Raw genomic sequence first — 10476 nt, 5'->3', positions numbered from 1 at the left:
GTTTAGGTAATTGGGATTGGGGCCTTCAATTGAAGGCAGCTGGTTATCGTTGCCTCTGATTGAAGGTCCTATATTTAGGACTATGTTTGTTATGGGTATTGTGGGAGGTTGTTCTTAGCACTGCTGTATTTAGCCTGGAAGACTGTTAGTTCGTTCGTTTCTTGTTTTGTTTATTTAAGTGTTCACTGATAAAGTTAAGATGAGCACTCGACCCGCTGCGCCTTGGTCCATTCACTACGACGACCGTGACAGAACCTCCCACCTCCAACGGACCAAGCAGCGGAGAAAGGAGCAGCAGGTGGACTATCGGGAGTTTTGGACATGGGAGGAAATTCTGGACGGGGCTGGACCATGGCACCAGGCTGGGGAATACCGTCGCCCACCGGAGGAGATAGAGGCAGCCAAGGCAGAGCGGTGCCGGTATGAGGCTATATATGCACCGATAAGGAAGAAGGAGAGGCACCCCCCCCAAACTACACGGGTAGTTTGACAAGGGCAGGCAGTAGACCTGAGCCAACTATCCGTGATTATTATGGGGAACAGAGGATCAGAGGAACACAGTACTATGCGGAAGTGTGCATGATCTCGCCTATGCGCACGAACAGTTCGGTAAAAATTTCAGCCCCTCTCAAGTGCCATGCTCGAGCGAGTACTCAGGCCGTAGGGGTTGTATGCTCCAGACCGCCAGTAATGCTTCACGGCCCAGTGTATCCTGTTCCCGCTCCTCGCACTAGCCCTGAGGTGCGTGTCTCCAATCTGGTACCTCCACTACCAGCACCACGCACCAGGCTTCTAGTGCGTCAGCCCAGTCCAGTACGTCCTGTTCCCGCTCCTCACACTAGCCTTGAGGTGCGTGTCTCCAGTCTGATACCTCCAGTACCAGCACCACGCACCAGGCTTCCAGTGCGTCAGCCCAGTCCAGTACGTCCTGTTCCCGCTCCTCGCACTAGCCTTGGGGTCCGTGTCTCCAGTCTGATACCTCCAGTACCAGCCCCACGCACCAGGCTTCCAGTGCGTCAGCCCAGTCCAGTACATCCTGTTCCCGCTCTTCGCACTAGCCTTGAGGTGCGTGTCTACAGTCTGATACCTCCAGTACCAGCCCCACGCATCAGGCTTCCAGTGCGTCAGCCCAGTCCCGAGCTTCCGACAACATTACCTCGTCCAGAGTGTCCGGCAACAGTGCCTCGTCCAGAACTTCCGGCAACAGTGCCTCGTCCAGAACTTCCGGCAACAGTGCCTCGTCCAGAGCTTCCGGCGACAGTGCCCCGTAGAGAGATGGCCCACTGTCCGGAACCAAGAGAGATGGCCCACTGTCCGGAACCAAGATAGACGGCCCACTGTCCGGAACCAAGAGAGACGGCCCACTGTCCGGAACCAAGAGAGACGGCCCACTGTCCGGAACCGAGTGAGACGGCCCACTGTCCGGAACCGGGTGAGACGGCCCACTGTCCGGAACCGGGTGAGACGGCCCACTGTCCGGAACCGGGTGAGACGGCCTACAGTCCGGAACCGAGTGAGCCGGCCTACAGTCCGGAACCGAGTGAGTCGGCCTACAGTCCAGAACCGAGTGAGACGGCCTACAGTCCGGAGCTCCCAGAGTCACCCTACAGTCCGGAGCTCCCAGAGTCAACCTACAGTCCGGAGCTCCCAGAATCGCGCTACAGTCTGGAGCTCCCAGAGTACAGTCCAGGGTCTACAGTGACACGCTTCAGGCCGAGGTATTCAGTAGGGGTGGACTGGTCAGGTGGGGGACAGGAATGAGCCTGAGCCACCTCTACTGTAGGAGGTTTAGGGAGGGGGGGTGTAGCACGGGAGCCGTCGGTGACGGCAGCCACCCTCCCTTCCCTCACTTTAGTTTAGGAATACTTTTATTATTATTCCCCCTACTAGAATGTACTTTACACTGACATTCAGCTAGTGGCATGAAGTGTTATGTTATGTTTTACTTTGATTTTAGTTTGATTCTTTATATGAATAGAGCATACAATAGCTTGTTTGTTTGTAAACTAAGGTATACCGCTTCATTTTAGCCTCAACCTTTTATAATTCATAACTTATTATCTGTTTGTTTGTGGCTGTCACACGGAGCAGAGTACAGCAGTTGTGGTGGCCAATTTCTGCATTACCAAATGAGAGTTAAACTACATCTTTAATACTTAAGATACTTTTGCAAAAGTACTTGACCCCCAATAATGCACTCTCTCGAATGAACCATTGAATGAGGTAATTACACAATGGATACAGAGATCTTTTATAGCAAAGGTACACCCCCTTCAATGTACATTGACAAACAACAGCTCTTAGTACCAGTTCACAAAGGTTAAGTTTTATATGACAGATATCCATAAAACACAGCAGACAGTAACTGCTATGTCAACAGGGTTCATTATATAGACCAGTATCTGGTCCCCTTAGAACTGTCCTTCCCTGGTATGGTATTGAACAGAAGCATTAGCTCATGTCCTCTGGAATGCTTTTTAGGCGTTTTTATCAAAATACATCATACATCTCCTTTGTCAGTGCTATCTCATAGTGGCCCATCCTCAGTAAAACACCTCTTGTTCCCACTCCTGGACAGGCTCACTGAGAGTGAGCCTCTAGGCCATATATTATCACAGGATAAGTGTGAGATCTAAGAAAGGACATACAAGGGTCCATTTACTGCCATAATCCTCCAAACAATAAAGAAAAGGAGGGAGTGACTTGCTCACAGACATTGTGGAGACAAGTCATTGGTTCCCCATTAATCACGCCATCCCTTCACATGGTTTAAGAATAAGTAAAGACACATTCCCATGACGACAAATCTGACCTGTCCCCTCTCTGGGCCCCAAGTGTCTGAGCCCCAGCTAAGGTAGACGTGCAACGGAAAAGACACCAGAGTCCAATGGACACTTTCTAATGACAAGTACCTCAAATAAGCATATTATACTAATAAAACATCTTAATTATCTATGTTACCCAACTAATTCTGATTCGTCCACGACACAGTGCAACGTTGTCGCCACTGTCACTCACTAGATTCACCTGTAACTCAACCCCTGTCCATTGGCATTACGTAACTGGTTCTTCCAGACAGACAATGTAGAAACAAACAGACGCTCTTTTCTTGAACAAATATGTCATGAAGAAGACATTCTATAGCAATATTCTCTAGAACACAATCTAGTGATATTATGGCTTTTACAACCAATGCTAAATCAGAAATGTGCAGTCAGTTTGTCAGTCCGCATTGACATGTTCACTCAAAGAAGGAGCCAGGGCAATGAAATCAGTTTAGATAAAAGCAATTCATCTGAATGCATGAATTACTATATTGGATGAAGGCAGAAGACTCATTTCAGTGGAATGCATTCAGTTGTGCAACTGATTAGGTATCCCCCTTTCCCTTTCCCTTACATGTGGTCTGCAGCTTGATTTATGGCTGTGCACCACTGTGAGTAGAGCACTCTACTTTTCAAGCCTTGTATGAGTTTCTCAAGTCTCCCACAGTCATATCTGTCAACACTAACCCTCTAACTCCACTGTGTGGTCTCACTTGTTTCAGAGATATTAATGCTTTATCATAGACTGACTATATGAATCTGTGAGTATGGATGTCATAGCAGATACATTTTGTGCTCTCATTTCATATGACTTGATTTCAATTTACATCTTTCCACCAAAACATTGTGTCCAGCACTAGAGTTGACTCCACAAACACTCTCCATACAGTATATAACTCTGAATCTAATGCTTGAAAAACTGAGTTTGATTAATAGAGATAGAATTATATACTTTTGCTGAGAACTTGCATTTAAGTTTCTACTATCAGCATTTCTAAAAATATTGGCAAGTATTAAACTCAGTACAAGTGAATGTCCTAAATATATTCAAGATTATACTGACACATATACTTTCTCAAGACAATAGAATTGGCCTCATGTTCAAAAGATGACAACTTATATGATAGTCAGATGTATAGGAGCATGCCAGATCAGATACATCAAGTTGAAAGACACAGAAAACAGAATGATGGTGTCAGCAAGTCAGAGCATCTTTATTGCATTCACAATGGGGTCTGTTGTTGGTGTTCCATCCAGATGTTGTAGAATATGTTGTTCTGGAGGTGTTAACCATAGAAATAGAATTACCAGAAAATAAATCCCCATTCAAGTCAATGTTCCATGATGGGTGTCTGAGGGGCTTTAGCCATTCTAGAAAGTATAGGAGGACGTTATGCACATCTTAAACTAGAGTAAACCAGAGCTGGCCTAAACAAATAACACTGATAACGAGAATAGGGATTTTTTATCTGACAAATATTTTTTATAAGTTGGAACGTTGTATTTTAGGTTACATGAATAAAGGACTGGGGAACCGTAATATTCCACTTTCTGGCCTCTCATTTCCTATAACCATTCTAGTAATTATATTTCTATGTGGTTAACCCATTGCTTGCTGCAGTTCTTGCTCTGTGTGTAGAACCTTAAGAGGTGTGTTTGGTTTCACTTGAGGAGACAACCTTGCCATCCACCATTTCCTCTGTGACAATCACCACCTTGCGTGTGGTGGAGGTGGATGAGCTGGGGCCGGAGCTGGAGGAGCTGACGCCGGAGCTGAGGCCAGAGCTGGAGGAGCTGATGTGGGAGCTGGAGGAGCCGTGGCCGGATTTCATGGAGCTGTGAACAAGTCTGTTAGGAAGGGAAACCAATGGTTAGCATAGTTAGCATCTATGATCTATGATCATAATAAATATCTATTAAAGGTCACATAGCTGTAGATTCATGTCAAAAGTAACCATGGCTCATAGTAAGGTCAACTTCAAACTAACATTGTTTTTAAAATCAAATGTTGAGGGAGACATCCCATCTCATTCTGCCTTACCCGCTAGCCTCTCCGTCCAGCAGCCTCCTGTACTCAGCGATCTCCATCTCCAGGCGTGTCTTGATGTCCAGCAGCATCTTGTACTCCTGGCCCTGGCGTTCCATGTCACTGCGGAGGGACATTAGCTGCTCCTCCAGACTGGTCACTTGGTTCTGGAGGCGTCCCAGCTGCATGGAGTAACGGCCCTCCGTCTCCGCCAGCGTGTTCTCCAGGGAGCCTTTCTATTGGCCAGGAGAGATAGAGATGATGGGTCAAGAACTGTGGGAGTAGGTTTGGAGTTTGGAATGTTTACTGTCATATTAAAAAAGTTAGCTCTAGTAATTGAATGTGAAGGCAGGTAGAGGTTAGCTATAGTAATGGAGTGGTGCCTGGTCCCAACAACTTGAGGGATAGTGTTAGAGTCCAAGTGAAAGTAAGGTACTTGAGGAATGGTAGAGAATGATGAAAGTGTCAAATATTGATTATTGATAAAAGTTGCAGAAAGTTGTGTACGTAATGTGCCCTAAACTGTGGTCCTTGGTCAGATGTTTGTAATTACGGCTCACCATGCTGAGCTGTGACTGCAGTTCAATTTCCAGGCCCTGCAGTGTGCGACGGATCTCTGAGATCTCTGACTTGGAGGTCTGGAGAACCTCTGTGCTGGACGCCACCTCCTTGTTCAACGTCTCTGTCTGTTAAACACAATAAGTGGTCAATCATCACAGAAAGAAGTCAACATTTCAGCTCATGATAGAATGTGACTGCGTTACCAACTAGAAGTAAAGGAACATCTACACCATTAACATATTTTAGGGGTTCTAGAGGTTCTACCTTGGTCTGGAACCAGGCCTCCAGGTCACGCTGGTTCTTGGCACTAACGGCCTCGTACTGCTCACGAATCTCAGCCATGACTCTGGACAGGTCCTCCTGTGGTGCTGCGTCCACTTCCACGTTAATCTGTCCAGTCATCTGCGTCCTCATGGCAAGCAGCTCCTGTGGAGAAAAACATAGGGGTGAGTTTAAAGGATTAAGACATGACTGACCACTGCCTGATGGTAACAACTTGACCTGCCCTCTGTCTTCATTATACATTTGAACACCATTGCTTGATACAGATGTGCTTGAAAGCCAGCAATGGTGTTCTAATGAAGACCCTTAGCAGGTTGACATGGTCAATAGATGTAATACATTAAGGATGTATGGATATGTTCCATCAGCCCACACCCACCTCCTCATGGTTCTTCTTGAGATAGATGAGCTCCTCCTTCAGCCCCTCGATCTGCATCTCCAGGTCAGATCTGGCCATGGTCATCTCGTCCAGCATCCTCTTCAGCCCGGCGATGTCCGCCTCCACTGACTGACGCATGGCCAGCTCGTTCTCATACCTGAGAGATAGAGAGAGCTTAGGTCAAAGAACTGCCGGAATGTGTTCCTCTGTGAGAATAGCAGGGGGGTTATAGATTCTAGTATTCCATTAAGTTTTGGGAAAATATCAAGAAGTAACATCATGCTTCTGGTTTGTCTGTTGGGTGGGTGTGGTTATGGTGGAGCTGAAGGGTAATGTCATTTGATTTCCTTTCTTATAGATTCTACACAAAAGTTATAAAATACAGTATGAGGGTTTTTACAGATTTGGGGTTATTCCATGTGGTTAATGTAATGCACCAGCAGTGTACTGTATCTGTGGATGGTGTTGGGTGTACTTACTTCGTTCTGAAGTCATCTGCAGCGAGCTTTGCGTTGTCAATGTTCAGATAGATGCTTCCGTTCAAGCAGGTGGCAGCCTGGATCTGAGAGGTGGAGGATTTCAAAACATTTCAGAATGGGGCATGCATGGAATTTCACACTAATACAGTAGACACAAACTGTTAAATCACACTGTTATCACTGAGTTCTGAGTTTCAGCTGCACTATAGCTAATAGAAGCATAACAGGGAACCTGTTATCTTGGTGAACATTGTAAAGAATTACACAAAGAAACTAATTGCACCTTTTGCAATCGCCTAGGGGCTCATAAAAGAGAGGAAGGATTGGCTTCAATTGTCTGCTTTGTTTTCAATGCTTCAGCTGCAAATATGCATACTGTCTTGTCATTTATCTTCGGTGAAATATCTTGGTTGATTCAATTATAACAAATGTATATCATTTTGCATTTTCTTATAGTCATATATCACTCTCAGTAACTGACATGTGTTCACCATGTACCTATACTCTCTAATAAAGCATAACATTGTCACTTTGCAGACATTATCATGTTTTGACATGCTGTGATGTCGTTATTGAGTGCTCTTGCCCTCTAGGAAACATGTCACGTACCTTGTCCTGCAGGTCGGCGATAGTAGCGTAGAAGCCAGAGTAGTCGCGAGCGCTGGGGGACGTCTTGCTCTCCATGAACTGACGGATCTTCAGCTCCAGCTCGGCGTTGGCCGCCTCTAGCATGCGCACCTTCTCCAAGTAGGTGGACAGGCGGTCGTTCAGGTTCTGCATTGTGGCCTTCTCATTGACCGACACATGGAGGTCGGCTCCACCACCGCCACCACCACCACCACCCCCTCCCATGCCAAAACTAAAACCGCCACCGCCGCCACCCCCTCCCATTCCGAAACCATAACCGCCACCACCACCTCCGCCACCGGAACCGAACGAGGAGCTAGAGATGCGCACCCCAGAGCCTCCTGCACCTCCATACACACTGCCGGCCCTCATGGCAGTGACACGGCCTCCTCCACCGCCACCACCACCCATCGAGGAGAAGCGGGAGGAGCCCATACCCATTCCACCTCCACCTCCAGACCTCATGGACATGGTGCCACCTCCACCTCCACCGCCGCTGCTGCTGTAGGACATGCTAGATCTGGAAAAGGACATGGCTGCTGAGAGGGAGTCTGCCTGCCTGGGATGAAGAGCAGAGAGAATGTGGTGCACTGCCCAGCCTCTGTTCCCTTTTTATGCTGCACAGGGCGGAATGAGGGAGGGAGGGTGGGAGGTGGACATGGGTGGGAGAGGCAGAAGGGAGGAGTAGAGAAGGGAGGAATACAGGGAGGATTTACCACATATAGGGCAGGGGATCCTCCCCCATACTTTGACACGCTAGGATGCAGAAGGAGATGGAAGAGGATAGATATGTACTGTATGTGTGGATACGCAAATATTGAAAATATACTAATGTTGTGCAACTCCACTCTCCCTGTAACGGCTGTCTTCGTCCTCAGACAAAACAGAGAAGTCATCGTCTGAGAAAGTGGACCAATATGCAGTGGAGTTAGTGTTCATCTTTGCATTTATTTAAGCAAGAACACTATACAAAAACAAAACCGACATCCAAACAGTCCTGTCAGGTGCAAAACACTAAACAGAAACAATCCCCCACAAAACCCAAAGGAAACACATGCTCCTTATGTGTGACTCCCAATCAACAACAACGAACTTCAGCTGTGCCTGATTGGGAGCCACACACGGCCCAAAACAAAGAAATACAAAAACCTAGAAAAAGAACATAGAACGCCCACCCAATGTAACACCCTGGCCTAACCAAAATAAAGAACAAAAACCCCTCTCAATGGCCAGGGCGTTACACTCCCCATCTCACTCTATATATGGCGTCTGCCTGCACAAACATATAAAAGTGCCAACACCTATAAATAGTTGGAATTCCTCTCCCGTAATAGCGTCTGGTTGAAAGCATAAACAAACCTGCTTCTACTAGCCCCAGGTAGGTCAATCAATCGGTCAACACACACAGTATAATTTTTACATGCTGTGACAGGTGAGCTTTGCCATGTTTCCTGAGCATATTTTTTTAAACACTGAATGGCTATTTAACTCTAACTGTTATGTACCAAGACAGGGACTGGAGAATTTGTCAGGATCAAAATAAATATGAAAGGAGCAAAGGGAGAATTACACATATGTTAATGCCAAAGACATGCCAGAAAGGCTTTCCAAGAGGTGTTGAGTTTTCCTGAGTGGTCCAGCCTCAGTTCAAAAACAATGGATAAATGTTGCCCAAAGACTTGTCTAAAGTTTGTAAAAACTAAAATATACCTCCTCACCTGACTTTGCCTTTTAATTACTCATAACTAATTTCCTGGTTGTATGTGGCTGTATACAACCAAGTCACAGAGAGCGGAGCCGAGCGCAACAGCACATAGAGCCACTGACAGTCCCTAGATTCACCCAGAACTCAATCTCTGTCCATTGGAATTCTGTAGCTGGTTCTTCCGCAAACACAATGTCCCCAACGTAGGAACAAACAGACCTCCTTCGCATGAACAAATACAGTTGAAGTCGGAAGTTTACATTCACTTAGGTTGGAGTCATTAAAACTTGTTTTTCAACTAATACCACAAATTTGTTGTTAAGAAACTATAGTTTTGGCAAGTCAGTTAGGACATCTACTTTGTGGATGACACAAGTACATTTTTCCAACAATTGTTTACAGACAGATTATTTCATTTATAATTCACTGTATCACAATTCCAGTGGGTCAGAAGTTTACATACACTAAGTTGACTGTGCCTTTAAACAGCTTGGAAAAGTCCCGAAAATGATGTCATGGCTTTAGAAGCTTCTGACAGGCTAATTGACATCATTTGAGTCAATTGGAGGCGTACCTGTGGATGTATTTCAAGGCCTACCTTAAAACTCAGTGCCTCTTTGCTTGACATCATGGGAAAATCTAAAGAAATCAGCCAAGACCTCAGAAAAAAAATTGTAGACCTCCACAAGTCTGGTTCATCCTTGGGAGCAATTTCCAAATGCCTGAAGGTACCATGTTCATCTGTACAAACAATAGTATGCAAGTATAAACACCATAGGACTACGCAGCCATCATACTGCTCAGGAAGGAGACGCGTTCTGTCTCCTAGAGATGAACGTACTTTGGTGCGAAAAGTGCAAATCAATCCCAGAAAAAAGGACCTTGTGAAGATGCTGGAGGAAACAGGTACAAAAGTATCTATATCCACAGTAAAACGAGTCCTATATCGACATAACCTGAAAGGCCGCTCAACAAGGAAGAAGCCACTGCTCCAAAACCACCATAAAAAAGCCAGACTATGGTTTGCAACTGCACATGGGGACAAATATCATACTTTTTGGAGAAATGTCCTCTGGTCTGATTAAACAAAAATGTAACTGTTTGGCCATAATGACCATTGTTATGTTTGGAGGAGAAAGGGAGAGGCTTGCAAGCCGAAGAACACCATCCCAACCGTGAAGCACGGGGGTGGCAGCATCATGTTGTGGGGGTGCTTTGCTGCAGGAGGGACTGGTGCACTTCACAAAATAGATGGCATCATGAGGGACGAAAAGTATGTGGATATATTGAAGCAACATCTCAAGACATCAGTCAGGAAGTTAAAGCTTGGTCGCAAATGGGTCTTCCAAATGGACAATGACCTCCACCATACTTCCAAAGTTGTGACAAAATGGCTTAAGGACAACAAAATCAATGTATTGGAGTAGCCATCACAAAGTCCTGACCTCAATCCTACAGAACATTTGTGGGCAGAACTGAAAAAGCGTGTGCGAGCAAGTAGGCCTACAAACCTGAATCAGTTACACCAGTTCTGACAGGAGGAATGGGCCATAATTCACTCAACTTATTGTGGGAAGCTTGTGGAAGGCTAC

At 45.9% G+C, this 10476-nt stretch overlaps 1 protein-coding gene across 1 annotated transcript; it reads right to left on the bottom strand.

The window, feature by feature from the left end:
- Nucleotides 1-4012: 4012 nt before the first annotated feature.
- Nucleotides 4013-7781, bottom strand: LOC106564960 (keratin, type I cytoskeletal 13). The gene is made up of 7 exons (XM_014131516.3): nt 7162-7781; nt 6553-6635; nt 6074-6230; nt 5677-5838; nt 5412-5537; nt 4867-5087; nt 4013-4673 (listed from the first exon to the last, which is right to left on the bottom strand). Exons 1-7 carry the CDS (start codon nt 7711-7713, stop codon nt 4469-4471), a joined length of 1506 nt encoding a protein of 501 aa, XP_013986991.3. The 5' UTR covers nt 7714-7781; the 3' UTR covers nt 4013-4468.
- Nucleotides 7782-10476: the final 2695 nt, after the last annotated feature.

Source organism: Salmo salar, chromosome 12 (assembly GCF_965601325.2).
Source record: "Salmo salar chromosome 12, fSalSal1, whole genome shotgun sequence".
NCBI lineage: Eukaryota > Metazoa > Chordata > Actinopteri > Salmoniformes > Salmonidae > Salmo > Salmo salar.
The sequence above is the reverse complement of the archived record's forward strand: the minus strand, read 5'-3'. Positions and strand labels throughout refer to the sequence as shown.

Excerpts from the sequence above, each read along its gene's own strand:
- LOC106564960 (XM_014131516.3), bottom strand. The coding sequence starts at position 7,713 with ATGTCCTTTTCCAGATCTAGCATGTCCTACAGCAGCAGCGGCGGTGGA. Across the intron at positions 6,231-6,552 it reads GCAGATGACTTCAGAACGAA|GTATGAGAACGAGCTGGCCA; the intron begins GTAAGTACACCC and ends TCTATCTCTCAG. Across the intron at positions 5,538-5,676 it reads AGGCCTGGTTCCAGACCAAG|ACAGAGACGTTGAACAAGGA; the intron begins GTAGAACCTCTA and ends TGTGTTTAACAG.